The sequence below is a fragment of the Anoplopoma fimbria genome, chromosome 6 (genome assembly GCF_027596085.1).
Source record: "Anoplopoma fimbria isolate UVic2021 breed Golden Eagle Sablefish chromosome 6, Afim_UVic_2022, whole genome shotgun sequence".
In the NCBI taxonomy this organism is placed as follows: domain Eukaryota; kingdom Metazoa; phylum Chordata; class Actinopteri; order Perciformes; family Anoplopomatidae; genus Anoplopoma; species Anoplopoma fimbria.
In genome coordinates, this window is record NC_072454.1 from 1,226,384 (window position 1) to 1,245,756 (window position 19,373).

The 19,373-nt window shown below is 41.1% G+C and overlaps 2 protein-coding genes across 2 annotated transcripts; one reads left to right on the forward strand and one right to left on the reverse strand.

The window, feature by feature from the left end:
• Nucleotides 1-50: 50 nt before the first annotated feature.
• Nucleotides 51-4,151, reverse strand: zgc:65997 (uncharacterized protein LOC794398 homolog). Its single transcript, XM_054600588.1, has 4 exons — nt 3,762-4,151; nt 2,294-2,471; nt 2,115-2,209; nt 51-1,274 (listed from the first exon to the last, which is right to left on the reverse strand). The coding sequence occupies exons 1-4, from the start codon at nt 4,122-4,124 to the stop codon at nt 1,083-1,085; spliced, it is 828 nt and encodes a 275-aa protein (XP_054456563.1). The 5' UTR covers nt 4,125-4,151; the 3' UTR covers nt 51-1,082.
• A 2,279-nt stretch (nt 4,152-6,430) lies between these two features.
• On the forward strand, nt 6,431-18,566 carry nphp1 (nephronophthisis 1). Its single transcript, XM_054599885.1, has 20 exons — nt 6,431-6,622; nt 7,815-7,876; nt 7,983-8,043; nt 8,824-8,957; nt 9,575-9,740; nt 9,917-10,018; nt 11,142-11,257; nt 11,547-11,592; nt 11,759-11,846; nt 12,038-12,132; nt 12,831-12,959; nt 14,133-14,207; nt 14,298-14,408; nt 14,593-14,675; nt 14,809-14,885; nt 15,286-15,385; nt 15,477-15,589; nt 15,675-15,748; nt 17,143-17,187; nt 17,412-18,566. The coding sequence occupies exons 1-20, from the start codon at nt 6,536-6,538 to the stop codon at nt 17,688-17,690; spliced, it is 2,043 nt and encodes a 680-aa protein (XP_054455860.1). The 5' UTR covers nt 6,431-6,535; the 3' UTR covers nt 17,691-18,566.
• Nucleotides 18,567-19,373: the final 807 nt, after the last annotated feature.

Genomic DNA, 19,373 nt, shown 5'->3' on the forward strand with positions numbered 1-19,373 from the left:
ATATATGAAATCATGTTAATTAAAAAAAACCATGAAAAGTAAAAATGCAACAAAATGATTAACATGAACACAAACGTAGCCCTGCAGGCATGAAATCACCGTTACCACGGTAACAAACCCCATTAATCAAGGGACCGTCATGGAGACCATCACAGACAACAGATGAACAGATCATTCCCCACACCGTCACTCACCCAGTGAGGACAGTAAGTAAGTCTTGAAATGCTGCCATCTTCTGGATTAAATTAAATAACCGTGAGTCCATTTCTGCTCACGGAATAAATGAAAGAAAAGTGAGGAATTAATAGTTTTTCATTTAATTATTAGAGGGAGATTTAAATGCTTTTTGCACCATATGGTGGTAAGATAAGCTAAAATAAGACAATCCTTTATTCGTCCAGCAGCGTGGATGTTAGCAAGTAGAAAAACAATAACAAAACAAGTCTAATAAATAGGTATTCACACATTAAAGGTATAATAAAAAGGTACAATTTAAACGTAAAAAACTAAAATATCAAATATTCAGACTGCATGGTTGTTAATATATAATATTAAACGGTAGCTTTGTTTTGAAAGGCGTTATATAAATAGAGTTATTAATAAATACACGTTGCTGCTGTTTATGGGTGCAGCTGTAGCTCAGATGGTAAAGCGGTTTATTTAACAGGTTTGTGGTTCGATCCCCAGCTCCTGCTGTCAGAGTGTCCTCGAGCAATAAACTGAACCTCAAGGTGCTTAAATCCTTATTTTTTTAGGATCAAATGTCATTTATGTACCTGCATGTATATGACAAATGTAATGAAGTTATTTAATGTACGTTAACAGAACAAATGTGGCACATGTAACCCAATTTAATCTCTTTTTATTCAACAATAAGGATTGAAACAACAACAAAGGAACATTTTATTTGTTTTGTGGGAGAGTTGCTGAGAGGATAGCTTTCCACAAAGACACTCTCCCATAAGTATCTTTACAATTGCATCAACGGCACATAAGGCTTTAAGGATTGAAGCACTTTGATTCGCTGTGAGGTAGCGGAAGAGGTTTGTCTTTCGACCGTTTGGACCACCACTTATCCTTTTCTACCACGGGAGCTCAGTCCCGTCCCAGTTGTACGCCTTGCCGGTCTTCTCCATGTTCAGAGCGTCTACGATGCTCATCAGGTGGTTCACGGAGACCTCGGCGCTGAACAGCTTGTCCTTCGGAACGTTCTTGTGATACGGCCGGGACAGGTCTGTGTCCACCGTCCCTGGATGTACGGACACACACACCACCTGGAACCAGAGACGAGGTCACCACCTCACTGTGACGTAAACTCAAAGCAGAGTCGCTGCCCATCTTTAAACTCACCTCTTCAAGAAGTGCTACCCTGATAAAGAAGTGCTACCCTGATCAAGAAGTACTACCCTGAGCCTTCCTCGCTGCACTTATTGCATTCGTTTACTGCACTTATCCTATTCGTATTAGTTTGTAACACTTATTATATTCGTATTAGTCTGTTACAATTATTGTTTTCGTAGTAATTTGCCTCTGCACTATACTTTTGCTCTGGTTTATGCTTTAAGATGCTTGTTTAAGAAAGGAGATGCACTTATGACTTCTGGTGACTAGTAGTTCTCTTGAATACCTATGTTGAATACACTTCCTGTAAGTCGCTTTGGATAAAAGCGTCTGCTAAATGACTGTAATGTAATGTAATGTAATGTAATGTAATATAATGTAATCTACTATAATGTAATGTAATGTAATATAATGTAATGTAATATAATGTAATGTACTATAATGAAATGTAATGTAATAATGTAATGTACTATAATGTAATATAATGTAATGTAATAATATAATGTACTGTAATGTAATGTAATAATGTAATATTATGTAATAATGTAATGTGAAGTAATCGCTGTGGGTTTACATGTGTTTAGAGGGAATCATGCATCATGTTCTCAACCTTCTGCTGGTCTTGGAAGAGGCTTAGAGGCGACCACTGTTTATCATTTGTTTGTAATGTTTGTTTGTTTGTTTATCAATGACTGTAATGTAATAATGTAATAATGTAATAATGTAATGTAATGTAATCATATTCCTGATATAAACGCGGTAAAGCGACCTACCTTGGGTCGGCTGCGGCCCAGCTCGATGGACAGGTTCCTGGTGGCCATGTTGAGAGCAGCTTTAGACATCCTGTAGCTGTACCAGCCGCCCAGACCTGAGAGGAGGTGGAAACATTAGAGGAGCACAGATCCATCCCATCATACCACAGCAGCATGAACACCAGTGAAACCATAGCTACCGTTGTCCCCGATGGACCCCACTTTGGCGGTGATGTTGACCATGATGCCGCTGTGCTGCCTGGCTCTCTCTGCCGGCTGCTGGCCGAAGCCACCGCCACCCTTCTGGAGGAGGCCGGAGAAGTACTTACCCACCAGCAGAGGGCCCACTGCGTTAGTGGTCAGCGTGGAGATGACGCCCTGAAGGAGAAGAGAAGAAGAAGAAGAGAAGAAGAAGAAGAAGAAGAAGAAGAAGAAGAAGAAGAAGAAGAAGAAGAAGAAGAAGAAGAAGAAGAAAAATCAATGGATCAATCACAGGAAGAACAACCACCTACTACAATGCAGAAGTCTCTCTCTCTCTCTTCCTTCTTTCTTTCTTCTCTTCCTTTCTTTCTCTCTCTCTTCCTTTCTTTCTGTCTTCCTTCCTTTCTCTCTCTCTCTCTTCCTTTCTTCTCTCTCTTCCTTCCTTTCTTTCTCTCTCTTCCTTCCTTTCTCTTCTCTTCTTCCTTTCTCTCTTCTTTCTCTCTCTCTTCCTTTCTCTCTCTTTCTTCCTTTCTCTCTCTTTCTTCCTTCTCTTCCTCTCTTCCTTCTCTCTCTCTTCCTTCTCTCTCTTCTTCTTCTCTCTTCCTTCCTTCTTCTCTCTCTTCTCTCCTTCTCTCTTCTCTCTCCTTCCTCTCTCTCTTTCTTCCTTTCTCTTCTCTTCCTTTCTCTCTTCCTTCCTTCCTTTCTCTCTCTCTCTCTTCCTCTCTCTTCCTTTCTTTCTCTCTCTCTCTTCCTTTCTCTCTTCCTTTCTCTTCCTTCCTTTCTCTCTCTCTCTCTTCTTCCTCTTTCTCCTTCCTTTCTCTCTTCCTTTCTTTCTCTCTCTCTTCCTTTCTTTCTCTCTCTCTCTCTCTCTCTTCTCTTCCTTTCTCTCTCTCTCTCTCTCTCTCTTCCTTCCTCTCTCTCTTCCTTCCTCTCTCTCTCTCTCTCTTCCTTCTTCTCCTCTCTCTCTCTCTCTCTCTCTTCCTCTTCTTCTCTCTCTCTCTCTCTCTCTCTTCCTCTCTCTCTCTCTCTCTCTCTCTCTTCTCTCTCTCTCTCCTTCCTCTCTCTCTCTCTTCTTCCTTTCTCTCTCTTTCTCTTTCTTCCTTTCTCTCTTTCTTCCTCTCTCTCTCTCTCTTCCTTTCTTTCTCTCTCTCTTCCTTTCTGTCTTCCTCTCTCTCTCTCTTTCTTCCTTCTCTCTCTCTCTCTTCCTTTCTTTCTCTCTCTCTTCCTTTCCTCTCTCTCTTCTTTTCTTTCTCTCTCTCTTCTTTTCTCTTCTCTTCTCTCTCTGTGTCTCTCTCTTCCTTCCTTTCTCCTTTCTCAGTGACGTCTCTCTCCCTCGTCTCTCTCTCTCCTCCTTTCTCCCCTCTCTCTGTCTCACCTCGGTGACGTCCCTCAGTGACGTCTCCCCCCCGGAGGGGTGCACCTCTCTCTCTCCCCCCCTCTCTCGTCTCTCTCTCTCCCCCCCCTCACCTCGGCGGTGACGTCTCTCAGTGACGTCTCCCCCTCCCGGAGTCTCCCCCCTCCCGGTCTCCTCTCTCTCCCCCCCTCAGCAGGCAGCGTGGCTGCGGCGTTGAGCAGCAGGTCTATCCGTGTGACCGTGTCTCTGACGGTGTGTGCGGCTCGCCTCACGTCGTCCTCCCGGTTGACGTCCATGCGGAGGACGGTGATTCTTCCCGCGTGTTGAGCGGTCAGAACCCGCAGCTCCGCCGCGTCCTCCGGGCTGCGGCACGTCGCTATGACGACGGCGGCGGCTCTGCGGGTCAGGATGTGTCTGCAGAACTGCAGCCCGAGGCCTCTGCTGGCTCCCTGCACCAGCACCACGGGGGCCGCCATGACAGTCTGTGACGTCACGGGGGGCGCGCTGCCTTCACGGACATGTAGAACGTGGTAAATCTATGTTCAGACACAAGGTAGGCAGGGACCGTTCTAGCGTTTCATTTGTTTTTACTCATCTGTTTCTGTGTTCAAACATATTCAGCATTCATTTATTTGTATTTATTTATTTATTTATTTATTCCTGTATTTATTTATTTATTCCTGTATTTATTTATTATTTATTTATTTATTTATTTATTTATTCCTGTATTTATTTATTCCTGTATTTATTTATTCCTGTATTTATTTATTCCTTATTTATTTATTTATTTATTTATTCCTGTATTTTATTTATTTTTCTGTATTTATTTATTTATTCCTGCATTTATTTATGTATTTATTCATGTATTTCTGTATTTATTTATTCCTGTATTTATTAAATCTATTTCTGTATTTATTTATTTATTCCTGTATAATTATTCTTTTACTTATTTGTTTCTGTATTCAAACATTTATTTATTTATGTATTTATTCCTGTATTTATTTATTTATTCCTGTATGTATTTATTTTTTCCTGTATTTATTCCTGTATTTATTTCAGCATTTAATTATTATTTTACTTATTTGTTTCTGTATTCTAACAAGTGACTTTTATAAGTATTGTAAGCAATTATTTAACTTGTTGTGTATATCAGAGTTTAAAATATGATTATGAATATACATTTTACTTTTTTAAGAACTTTAAAATTGGAAGTTAACGAGGAGAACCTGAAGGCAGCACGTTTCACAACATTGAGAACACGCCCTCTGGAGGTCATTCAGAGAACACTTACACAACCATGGAGCATGCACAACGTTGCATAATGCTGTGCTAGAGCTGCATATGTACATATACATAGTGACTTAGCAGGACAAAATAATCAGTATTAGTTATATGCATAATTATATTTATTCAGGCTGCACAACCAGCTCTGCTCCCAGCAGACCACATGACACTAATACACTAATACACTGTGCAGTACAATATTTATAATAGTTTCTGTCTGTATATATAATATTACTGTGGATTCTCTACTGTTCTTTACTGTTTTTTATTGCTCATTTGCTTATTTATAATACTTATTTTGATCTTGTGTTTTTTTAAATTTACTATGTCTCTTGTTTTGCACTATCCTCTTTGCTGCTGTAATCCTGTAAATTTCCCCGCTGCAGGACTAATAAAGGATTATCTTATTTTATCTTATCTTATCTTATTTATTATGTATGGGTTATTGTGGATAATTCACATTATGAATTAATTAAATGCCCTATTTCCACCAAGGTCAAATAAACTAATTTCAAAATAAATCATAAGGTTTACCCAGTTGCTAAATATATAACAAAAAGGTTAATTTAATGGGTATTTATTATCATGCCCAGTGTGAGAAATATGATGGGTAGATATAAAAATTGGTTATAATTTATGGTAAATTAAATTCCAACTTTTGACATCTCATATTTTTTATATGGATAATTTAAACTCATGTATTTCTGACTTGAGTTATATGACCATTGTTATTGGCAAATATATTTATTTTATCAAGTTGAGAAATAGTAAACTCAGCCTTTGTTTGGTTCATATATGAGTTGAATTGATTTGATTTATTCCCTTTACTTTTGAACTGATTGCTGCTCTTTGTTTTCTGTTCTTAAAAATGCCTGTGATTAAGAAATTAGATTATTTTTTTTAAACATTTGTATATATTCATTTATAATTACCCCTTTTTTATTCATGTTTCATTTATTTTGAAAGTGATTATATTGTATTATGTTATAGGCCCTAGGTCCGTATTCTCTGCGAGATATAGTATGTTTCCTTAATGTGTGTTCAATGAATAACTAACGTTTCAGAGGTTTCTGGTCACAGTTTTTGCTGTAACATGGGAAGAAAAACAACATTAGAAAACCCTCTATTGAGAGGCATTATGGCAAATATGATTGTTTGACAGTGTTTGCACTGAAATAATCAATTTAAGCAGATATAATATTTTTTTATTATTATTATAAAATTTTGTGGGAACGAATGTGAAGGACATAACAATTAATTAGCTGCTAGAGTTAAAGGGAAATCTGAAAAAAATCAAAAATGTTCCTAAATCTCCATCCATGACCTTAAAGCGTGTCAGTGCATCCTCCGGGCCGGTAGGTGGCGCTCAAGTACCGCCAACCGCGGTTACATCCGGGTCATGTACATGAACAAAAAATATAAAAATATAAAAATATTAAACCACACGTATTTTGTTACATTATTCAACAAACAATAAATACAGAGTGTATTTAAAAAAAAATAATCTAATTTTAGAACATTGATTTAACCCCGAGCCTGAGGAGGAACCCGGTTGCCTAGCGACCAGCGGAAGTGTAGCGGTAGTCAGGCGACCAGCTGACTCATGAACATGAACAGCCTTCAGATGCCGCAGAGAAGAAGAGGAGCTCTGCAGACAATACACAGAGACGTAGACCACGTCACACAACAGGTTATATACACACTATACTATACACACTATATACACTATACTACACACTATACACTATACACACTATACTACACACTACACACTATATACACAATACACACTATACACAGAGAAGAAGAGGAGCTCTGCAGACAATACACAGAGACGTAGACCACGTCACACACAGGTTATATACACACTATACTACACACTATACTACACACTATACACACATACTACACACTATACACACTACACACTATACTACACAATACACACTATACTACACACTATATTACACAATACACACTATACTATATACACTATACACAGAGAAGAAGAGGAGCTCTGCAGACAATACACAGAGACGTAGACCACGTCACACAGCAGGTTATATACACACTATACTACACAATACACACACTATACTATACACTATACTACACACTATACACTACACTATACACACTATACTACACAATACACACTATACACACAGAGAAGAAGAGGAGCTCTGCAGACAATACACAGAGACGTAGACCACGTCACACAGCAGGTACACACTATACACACTATACTACACACTATACTACACACTATACACTATACTACACACTATACACTATACTATACACTATACACACAATACACACTATACACACAGAGAAGAAGAGGAGCTCTGCAGACAATACAGAGAGAAGTAGACCACGTCACACAGCACAGGTACACACTATATACACACTATACTACACTACACACTATACACTATACACACACTATACACTATACACACTATACATACACTACACACTATATACACAGACACTAACACACTATACTATACACACTATACACAGAGAGCTGGACCACGTCACACAGCAGGTTATATATACACACTATACTACACACTATACTACACACTATACTACACACAGAGAGAAGTAGACTACGTCACACAGCAGGTACACAATACACACTATACTACACACTATACACACTACACACTATACTACACACTATACTACACACTATACACTGTACACAATACACACTATACTATACACACACAGAGAAGTAGACTACGTCACACAGCAGGTACACACTATACTATACAATACACACTATACACACATACACACTATACTATACACTATACACACTATACACTACACACTACACACCGGTCACCTGCTCATTGTTGTCATTGATCCAGGTGGACAGGCTGCAGAAGGACGTGCAGAGTCAGGATGCATCCTGTGAGGAGGCCTGTCGGAGGTGAGACCCCTGCAGGGACTCTGTGTTTATTCCTTCTTATCTTTGCATCACATTTGTAATTTATGAAGTGATTTTTTCTTTTTTCTAATTGTCCAAATCCAAACAGATGTCAAGAACTGCAGATGTGTGCAGAGAAGATACAAAGGACACTGATGAAACTGACCAAGGTTAATGTGCTTTACTGTCTGTTAACATGTGGATTATTTATTTGTAATATATATTCATTTCTACTCCATATATCAGCTGTTTTTAGCCCTTGAATTTACATTATTCATGGTCTCAAATAAAGTTTATGTTTTCCCAATTGGAAAAAATTCAGATTCAGCATTTGGATTCACCTATTGCTTATTAAAAGACTGATGGTTGTGGTTCAGTGTTGACAGTGAGGTGATCCATTCAATTACATTACATTACATTACATTACATCACATTACATTACATTACAGTCATTACAGTCATTTAGCAGACGCTTTTATCCAAAGCGACTTACAGGAAGTGTATTCAACATAGGTATTCAAGAGAACTACTAGTCACCAGAAGTCATAAGTGCATCTCCTTTCTTAAACAAGCATCTTAAAGCATAAACCAGAGCAAAAGTACAGAAACAAACTAATATGAATACAATAAGTGAAACAAACTAATATGAATACAAGTCAACAAACTAATACGAATACAATAAGTGAAACAAACTAATATGAATATAATAAGTGCAGCAAACTAATACGAAGAGGAAGGCTCAGGGTCGTACTTCTTGAAGAGATGGGACCTCTGAGCGTCAATGACAGGAATATGACAACATTTACACACTGCTGTACATTATTAATTAAATAGATAAAACACCATTTTCAAAGCCAATATGTAAATGAGCCCATAAGAACTTACCGATCTTGTATTGTTCTGTAGATTCCCTCACGCTTGACGTTGTCTTTTGTTTCTTGGTTTTCCAGGCGGATGAGCTGGCTCCGGTGGGGAACTACGACCAGAGGAAGCAGGAAGAGGAGACACGACTGCAGAACATCCTGGAGCGTTTGAACACCCTCTCTCTGGAGCTTTCACCACCAGGACCCAGCTCTGCTGCCGGGTCAGTGAGCGGAGAGTTACCTGCAGAGAAAGAAAACAGACATGACCGCGGTCAAGTTTTTTTAGCTCAATATCATTTCTATATTTAGAATATTTTCACCTCTTTACTTTTCCGTATCCTATCCTCCCTTCAAGACACAAGACTCCTTTGGCAAAACCAGTAATTTTACCTCATAGAACACAGGAGTTACTGGTTTTTATCAGACTCAATCAGTTAATTTAATTATGTGATTGTATGACTTTTGGATCAGAACTAAAGTGGCGTCTTCAGTTCATTTCTGTTGGTTCTCCTGTCTGCTTCTCCAAACTTGGAGTGTACCGAACGCCATCAAGTTAGTGTAGGTGATACGTCAGGTCACGTGGAAGAAAAGATTTGGAAGGCCTGTAAAACATATGTACTTCAACAAAAATGTGAATGTAGGGATTTTAAAACCTAACAAACTCCAGTGGGAAGCTACGGTCTGATATAGAACAAATACAAAATAACAGCAAACAATAGGTCTGCCTTTTAAATTCATCACATCCAGTTAGTTTGAACTTTGACACTCAGTGTTTTTGAGGTTTAAGAAGTAAAAACAAAGAACGTATCTTTTCATGTCACCATGTTTTGATCCACAGAGATGTTTCAAAGGAAGATAACGAGGAGGACGATGAAGACGAAGACAGCAGCGACGACAGTGATGCTGAAGGCGATGAAGAAGATGAGAAGCAAACTGTGAAGCCTGACATCTACACAGCGCTCAGTGACTTCAGAGGAGAACAGGAAGGAGATCTGTCAGTTCAGGTGAAGCACTTCCTGTTTCAGACACAGAGAAAAAACACAGACATTTATTTATTCTTGCGCATCAAAACTTATTTTATTTTAAATTATTAACAGAAGAAATTGTTTCATTATGAGCAGATAAAGTCTGTTTGTTAGTAATACATCAGTGATCAGTGAAGGTATGTGTCTGTTCTCAGAGAGGGGAGGTGTTGAGGATCATCAGGAGGACAGCAGATGGATGGTGGCTCGCTCAGGACGCAAAAGGCAACAGAGGAGTGGTTCCAAAAACCTACCTGAAGGTGAAACAAGCTGCTGAACCTCCTTTGTCTTGTTACTTTAATCTGGTGAAACTCGAAATCTTTGGCAGTTTCTGTCGGCGATTCTGACTCAAATAGCTGGAGCAGATATCTGTGATAAAGGTGCTTTATGGTCTGTTTGACTGTAAATGGAGCATCATTTACTAAATGAACATCATGCTGTATTGAAGAAGACTTGAAACTAGAGATTGAGACCATAAACTCATGTTTACAATGTTTACTGAGGGAATAAATCAAGAGAGAAGTAGAGTCATTTTCTCATAGACTTCTATACAACCAGAGGAGTCGCCCCCTGGTGGACAGGAGAGAGAATGCAGCTTTAACACAGGAAGCTTTGGATTCACTTGTCAGAACAGGAGTTTTTACGCTTGTTCTCGGTGTTTGCGGCCATAGAAAGCACAGAAAAATGTTAAGCTAATGGTTCCACTAGAAATGAGATTGGCTTTAGCAGAACACATAATCTCCTCCTTAATAACTAAAACAAGGAACCAGAGGTTGCTGCCTGTCTTATACATACAACTTATTGTCACTACTTAACAATGGGGGTAATGCCACAAGGTATCATTGACGTTCTATTTTTGGTCTGATTTCATTTTGTTTTTATTTGCATCAAAATGGAGCAGCATCTTAATGTTCCAAACACACAAACACACACACACACACACACACACACACACACACACACACGGTATCAGATAGTGTGTTGTGTCTGTCATTTGACCATATATGGACAGTAGGGACCTGTCAATCATGGTCTGTTTGACTGTAAATGGAGTCATTTACTATTGAAGAAGACTTGAAACTAGAGATTGAGACCATAAACTCATGTTTACAATGTTTACTGAGGGAATAAATCAAGAGAGAAGTAGAGTCATTTTCTCATAGACTTCTATACAACCAGAGGAGTCGCCCCCTGGTGGACAGGAGAGAGAATGCAGGTTTAGCAAGGAACCAGAGGTTGCTGCCTGTCTCATACATACAACTTATTGATTAATCACTGGTATCAGTTTGGTACTCGGTATCAGCCGATACTCAAAGCCTTTGTGTCTGTATCAAGTCAAAAGTATGATCTGTGCATCCCTGGTTAAAACCACTCACTTCTCAGATGGGCTCCGGTGTTGACGATGAAGACGACGACGATGATGATGATGATGATGATGATGATGATGACGAGGACGAACAAGATGGTGAAGATCTGACTGATGGCGGAGAGAAACAGAGGTTTTTTGTTCTACTATTTGCAGAATTTGATTCAAAAGTAACTCGTTAGTGTTAAAGGAGCAGTGTGAAGGATTAAGTGACATCTAGTGGTGAGGTGGTAAACTGCATCCAACTGAACACTCCTCTGACAGCGTGTGGTTTGTCCGCTCTGGGCTACCGTAGAAATATGGCGGATATATAATAGTAGACCTTCAAATGAAAATGAAAGACAGCCTTCTATCTGCATGAGGAATATTAATTAATTATCAATCAGTTTGATCTGAATTCCTCCGTTCTTCTTCTTCAACAGTTCTGTACATGCCAACTGGAGCACCGTGAGAAAAGCTCTGACCGAGGTCGATATCTACAACCACTGCTGCTGATTTTACTCTCTACGAACATCAAATACACAATGTTTGAATTGTATATATGTGTGTGTGTGTGTGTGTGTGTGTGTGTGTGTGTGTGTGTGTGTGTGTGTGTGTGTGTGTGTGTGTGTGTGTGTGTGTGTGTGTGTGACAGATTGATGCTACAGATGTGCTCTCTGCCATGGGGGCTATACCTTCAGGATTCAGACCGTCATCTCTCAATAAACTGCTGGTGGAGGAAGGTCGTTACACACACACACACACACACACACACACACACACACACACACACACACACACACACACACACACACACACACACACATGCAGATTCTAAGTGAGAACATTTCCTCCACCACTATAAGTATCTGATCTTCTTTAACTAATCAATAAAAGTGATATAATATAACAGTGTTTTTGTGTCTGTTTCCAGGTATGACGTACAGAGGGAGTCACTATGTTCAGCCTGAGCTCAGCCAATCACAGCTCTCCTTTAGCGACCTCTTCCTGGATCCAGACACCGGCAGGGTGAGTCCGTCTCTCTGGCTCCGTTCACTCCTGAGTTAATATATAATCTAAAAACATGTGATCATCGTCGTCGGCAACAGAACAAAACCAACAGACAGCCTGATAATTAAAAACACACAGATTCACTATAACCAGATTCTGTGACGTGAGAAATTCTTTTTTGCAAGAAAATGGTGAAAATGTCCATCCTAGTTTTTTTTAAATTCCACGTTGATGTCTTTAAATGTCTCGTTTTGTATAAAACCAACGTATATTCAGTTTAATTTGATATGAAATAGAGAAAAGCAGGACGTCTCCATATCTGAGGTCTGCTTCAAAAAGTTTATTATGACTGTGCATGTATTTTAACAGTTTTGGGGGAAAATTAAGAGGCTGAAATCTGTTTTTTTTCTGCATTTGTTTGCATGACAAATTACTTTAACGATTGGTAAGTGATGATTATTTTTTCTGTTGATCAATTAGGCGATTAGTCCACTAATTGCTGAAGCTCTAATCAATACAAACTGGGTCTATTATCAAATGGTAATAGACCTTTATGGGCCTTTTTAAACATTGAGGCATCTGCACCAGAGAGTGAGTTTGGACACGTTCTCGTACAGACCTCCTCCAGATGTGTTCTGACTGATCGGAGATCAATCGATCAATAAGATGCAGATTAATGCCGGGTGTTTCTAAACACGTCTCTCTGTCTCCGGTAGGTTCGAGCTCGGCAGGTCAGGACTTGTGTTTGCTTCAGTTTGTGGAGCTGCAGGATGATTCCAACTCCCGGGGTCGGAGTTCACGTCCTCAGCCGACACGTCCGGCTCTGTGCCTTCGATGGAACTCAGGTCAACACACTCTACACAACTCACTCTACACAACTCACTCTACACAACTCACTCTACACAACTCACTCTACACAACTCACTCTACACAACTCACTCTACACAACTCACTCTACACAACTCACTCTACACAACTCACTCTACACAACTCACTCTACACATCTCACTCTACACAACTCACTCTACACAACTCACTCTACACAACTCACTCTACGGACAACAACAATACAACTCTCTGCAGCCTGGAAACTATTTAATTAATGCTGTTTACTTAATTCATTATTATCATTTCCTCTCCTATCCTCTCCTGTTTCCTGTCCTGTTCCTCCTCTCCTCTCCCTCTCCTGTCTCCTCTTCTTTTTCCTCTCTCTCCTGTCCCTCTCCTGTTTCCTCCTCTCCCTCTTGTCCTCTCCTGTTTTCTCCTCTCCTGTTCCTCTCTCCTCCCCTTCTCTCTCTTGTTTCCTCTCCTCTATTCTCATCTCCTCTTTCCTCTCCTCTTTCCTCTCCTCTTTCCTCTCCTCTCATCTCCTGTTTCCTCTCCTGTTTCCTCTCCTCTCTTTTCATCTCCTGTTTCCTCTCCTCTCTTCTCATCTCCTGTTTCCTCTCCTCTCTTCTCATCTCCTGTTTCCTCTCCTTTCCTCTCCTGTTTCCTCTCCTCTCTTTTCATCTCCTGTTTCCTCTCCTGTTTCCTCTCCTCTCTTTTCATCTCCTGTTTCCTCTCCTCCATTCTCATCTCCTGTTTCCTCTCCTCTCTTCTCATCTCCTCTTTCCTCTCCTCTCATCTCTGTTTCCTCTCCTCTCTTTTCCTCTCCTGTTTCTCTCCTCTTCTTCTGTTTCCTCTCCTCTGCTCTCCCTTTCCCTCACCTGTTTCCTCTCCTTTCTTCTCCTCTTCTGCTTCCTCTCCTGTTTCCTCTCCTCTCTTATCATCTCCTGTTTCCTCTCCTCTTTCCTCTCCCCTCCTGTTTCCTCACCTGCTTCTCTTCTTCCTCTCCTTCTGGTCACTTCCTTACCTGATAAACTCCATGCTGACTCCTCTCTGTGGCCGTGTTTCAGTAGATGATTCATCTCCTTGACTTGTTAAAGACTCGTGTATCAGTTAAACTCTTATTCATTCATGACACGACTACATTATGAAGAGCAGAACTCTTATTCAGACTTTAACTGTTTGTGTTTCAGGTGTTGAGTAACATCCACACAGTGAGAGCGACCTACAACTCCAAGAGCCCCAAAACCTGGAGCTTCTCTCCACGAGTACGTTCACATCAGAAGAGCATGAGAGGAAACTCAGATCTGAACCTGAGGAGCTTAAATAAAGAACCCGATCATCTCTGTGTTCTGCAGATGTCCGGAGTCCTACCGGCCCTCCTAGACGGAGACTGTTTCCTCCGCTGCAGCTCCACCTCTCCTGACCTCGGCATCCTGTTTGAACTGGGAGTCTCCTTCATACGCAATGTGAGGACACACACACACACACACACACACACACACACACACACACACACACACACACACACACACACACACACACACACAGTGATAATCAGTGCAGATCAGACATATGGAATCACAGATGAAGCGTTGTCTTTAAGGAGCACACAGGTGATGAACAGTGTTTGATCCTCTGTGTGTGTTTTAGTCCACAGGTGAGAGAGGAGACCTGAGCTGTGGCTGGGCTTTCCTCAAACTGACCGACGACTCTGGAAACCCTCTGCCCAACAGGTACACACACACACACACACACACACACACACACACACACACACACACACACACACACACACACACACACACACACACACACACACACACTGTATATAATCCATAATAATCTGGTAAACTCACCTGTGTGTAGGACCTTTGAGCTGCAGGTGAGCGGGGGGACTCCCTATGAGAAGGATGTGATGATGGAGGCTTCAGTCACCAGAGGAAGTAAGAGGAAGCTTCACAGTTTATAACGTCTTCAAGCAGAAACAAAGACTTTGGTGATGTCATAAAGCAGCGTGGGATCATGGGAGTTGTTGTCTTAAATGTTAAACAATCACAATAGAGTGCTTCAAGGATGCTGTATTTTGGAGTCAAACACAAATCCTTTCCTCTCCTGTTTCCTCTCCTGATTCCTCACCTCACCTCTCCCTTTTCCTTTACTGTTTCCTCTCCTATTACCTCTCCTCTCCTTCCTGTTTCCTCCCATGTTTCCTTTTCTGTTTCCTCTCCTCTTTCCTCTCGTCTCCTCTTTCCTCTCCTATCTCCTCTCATCTCCTCTTTCCTCTCATCTCCTCTTTCCTCTCCTCTCGTCTCCTCTTTCCTCTCCTGTCTCCTCCCCTCTCAGCTCCAGCCGGTGTCTTCCAGCAGATGCTTCAGGCCAGACGTCAGCCCAAACTGATCGTGAAGTTGAAATCATGCAACAGCCGGACGAGGACGCAGCTCAGGTGAGAGGATGAGCTCCAACGCCGAACCAACAAACCAGTGAATCATTTCTGGAGTTCTTTACAGCCGTCTGTGTTTGTGTTTCCTCTTCAGCCTCCTTCCCGACACTCTGCTTCACTGTCTGAGCTGCGTCCACCTGCTGGTTCTGCACAGACAGCTGCTGGCCGACTGTCTGCTGATGGACCGGCCGACCATGCAGAACGCAGGTATCACTCACCTTTACGTCTCCTCTCCTCCAATCAGAAGATCTTCACAGTGCTCGTATGACCACGTCACATCTCTCTGCTTCAGATCTGATCTGCAGTCCTGTTCTCTCCACCTTCCCTGAGCTGTTGGACCAGCCGGACCTGCTGGATGCTCTCAGGGTCAGTCAGCCTCGTTAGAACTCTGTCATTAATTATTCTATCTCAACGTTTTAATGCAAAAAAATGTAAATTCACCATTATTGATAATTACAAGTGTGTCTGCATTTCCTCCAGGAACTCTTTTGAAACAGGATCCAGGGTTAAACGTTTAGTTTTTTCATGTGCACAGTAGAATTTTTGAACAAAGTCAATGTTAACTTTCCCCTAAACAGATTATTTTAACTATTAGCTGTTATCAAATAACTCTCTCAGCTCTCATGCAAGAGAGAGATTTTTCAGATTTTTCAGATACTAAAACGACCTTGTTTTATCTGCCTCGCTCTCAAATTTATGGAAACTGCACAACAACAGTTTGAGTTTCTCCCACGTCCTCTAACGCCACCAAACTAAACTGTTTCCAGGATAATTCAGACTACTCGCTTGCACTTCAGCTCTTAAAGTTTGTATTCACGCTCGATCTTTACTGAGCATGTGCAACCCTCCACCGGGAAAAGGGATCCATATTGTGTAGAATTAAAAATGACAGTAATTGAATTGTTTCAGGGTTAAGAGCTCCTCAAGGAGAGTGACACATCTCATCTGTTTATTAGCAAAAATATCTTCTCTACCCTTTCTTCTCCTGTTTCCTCTCCTCTCTTGTCTCCTCTCCTGTCTCCTCTCTCCTGTTTTTCCTGTTTCCTCTTCTCTCTCTGTTTTTTCTCTCTTCCTCGGTTTCCACTCCTTTCCTCTACCCTTTCTTCTCCTGTTTCCTCTCCTCTCTTGTCTCCTCTCCAGTTCCCTCTCCTCTCGTCTCCTGTTTCCTCTCCTCTCGTCTCCTGTTTCCTCTCCTCTCGTCTCCTCTTTCCTCTCCTCTCGTCTCCTGTTTCCTCTCCTCTCTTCTCCTGTTTCCTCTCCTCTCGTCTCCTGTTTCCTCTCCTCTCGTCTCCTGTTTCCTCTCGTCTCCTGTTTCCTCTCTCTCCTGTTTCCTCTCCTCTGTCTCCTCCTCTTTCTCTCTCTGTTTCTCCTGTTTCCTCTCCTCTCGTCTCCTGTTTCCTCTCCTCTCTTCTCCTGTTTCCTCTCCTCTCGTCTCCTGTTTCCTCTCCTCTCTGTTTCCTCTCTCACCTGTTTCCTCTCCTCTCGTCTCCTGTTTCTCCTCTCTCATCTCTTCTCCTGTTTCCTCTCCTCTCGTCTCTGTTTCTCTCCTCTCTTCTCCTCTCTTCTTCTCTCTGTCTCCTTCTCCTCTCATCTCTTCTCCTGTTTCCTCTCCTCTCGTCTCCTGTTTCCTCTCCTCTCCTCTCCTGTTTCCTCTCCTCTCGTCTCCTGTTTCCTCTCCTCTCTTCTCCTTGCCTGTGCTTTTCAACAACTTCACTCAATAAACTGCACAATATTAAATTAATGTTGGTGTTTTCTTTCAGAGTGCCTGGCTGGACGCTGAGACCAACATGAGCCGAGCACGGAGGGTCAGTGTGTGTGTGTGTGTGTGTGTGTGTGTGTGTGTGTGTGTGTGTGTGTGTGTGTGTGTGTGTGTGTGTGTGTGTGTGTGTGTGTGTGTGTGTGTGTGTGTGTGTGTGTGTGTGTGTGTGTGATACCTGTACTGGCCTGTAGAGGGCGCTGACAGAACGAGTAACATGGCTTTTGTCTCCACCATGACAGCTCACCTGTTCCTCTCTGTGTGTGTTTGCAGAGAGACTTGTCTTTCCTGAAACAGGAGTTTATCAAAGTCTACATGTCGTCCGTTTACTTCCTGCTCCACTCGCCCTCGCTGCCCGGTCACCGCTGGGCCGACCCGCCCTCAGAGGAGCAGCGGTCCAGAGTCATCTACGCCACGCTGGACGCCCTCAAACACACTCAGAACGCCACCGGACAGCCTGCAGGACCCGAGGTGTTACTGGACCCCACGCATCAGCATCTGGCCTTTGATATCACAGAGTTGACCTTTGACCTCCTCCGAGTGGCTCGGTAGAGAGGAAGCATAGTAAGAGGTGCTTTATCTTCAGGGTGAATGTATTTAATGTATAATTAAGTTTGGTTTATAAACAGAATAAAAAACCTTAAATGTGCCATAAATACATTTTGGAACATTTTTAAACGTGTGAATCATAAACTGTGTATAAGAAGTGGACGTGGTCACGGTGACGTCACTCATTGGTTTGTGGAGGTTTTGAAGCCTCAAGGTCGGTGATTTCTCCGTTGCCATGTTGTTGTTTTTAGCAACCAGTGAACAGGAAGTGACCATATCTGGACTGAGGAGGAGTGACGTAGAGACTCCGTATACGTCTCTGGTGTGGACCTGTCAATCAGTGTGTAGCCCCGCCCTAAAGCATCCCCTGCTTTATGGTCTGTTTGACTCTAAATGGAGCATCATTTACTAAATGAACATCATGCTGTATTGAAGAAGACTTGAAACTAGAGATTGAGACCATAAACTCATGTTTACAATGTTTACTGAGGGAATAAATCAAGAGAGAAGTAGAGTCATTTTCTCATAGACTTCTATACAACCAGAGGAGTTGCCCCCTGGTGGACAGGAGAGAGACTGCAGCTTTAAGACATGAAGCTTTGACTTCACTTTACTGGTGTAAACTTAAAGCTTTAATGCTGGTGATGCTTTATTTGTGTCAAAGTCAATAAATCCCATTTTTCAAAACTTCCCAAACAGGAGTATATTTGTTGGGGACTATTTTCAGCTGTGGATTAATACACATGTTCTACGTTCACATATGCAACAGTGTGGAATACATGACATCATGTTCTGCTACAGGAGGATCAGTTCATTGTTGGTTTTTGGTATTTTTGTTGGAATTTGTTGCCTCTAATAATAGAACCAAAAATGAGATTATTAGCATGTTTTTATACTATGATTTATTGTTTTGTTTTCTATTAAACATTGAAATCACTTTGTACAAACTTTCTTTTTAACTCAGTGAGCTGCTGCTTTCATCTCCACCCATAAGTTCAACATGTGCTTGTGTGTGTGTTTCTTTGGTGTGTGTGTGTGTGTGTGTGTGTGTGTGTGTGTAGTGTAGAGTTACAGAGTACACAAGAGTTAATAAGTGTCGTCCTTTTATAGTCCGGTATAAAAGGTTCAGAGCGGAGAGAGTCTGCTTCAGTCTGAGCTCAGACATCAGCTCGTGGTTTCAGGATCATTCATAATAATGATAACTGTAAACATTAAATGAATGGAAATCAAACAGTCTAAATGTTTACCAGGTTACTTAATCCTTCATGAATCCTGAGTCATTACTTTTATAAATCTAATTAAACATTTAAAAAGGTGTTAATTATCTTTTTTTATTTAAGTTTATAAATGGAAAACTTTTAAATTGACAGATTATTTCTAAGGTGGCCCTCATGATATAAAAATGGTAAATAAATAATTGCAATTCAACAAACAGACAATAAAGGCAAGATAGAAAATACAAATGTTTCACAAAATGTTTAAAAGCTTATTTAACCCACAACTTAAATGTCCTCATACCCCTCCAGAAACAGTGTGTGTGTGTGTGTGTGTGTGTGTGTGTGTGTGTGTGTGTGTGTGTGTGTGTGTGTGTGTTACGGCTCTAACCAGACCCACAGTGGAGGAGGTTGTCAAAGGTGTGTCTCTATTTAACACACCGAGAGAAACCCTTTCTTTTATGTTTGTGTG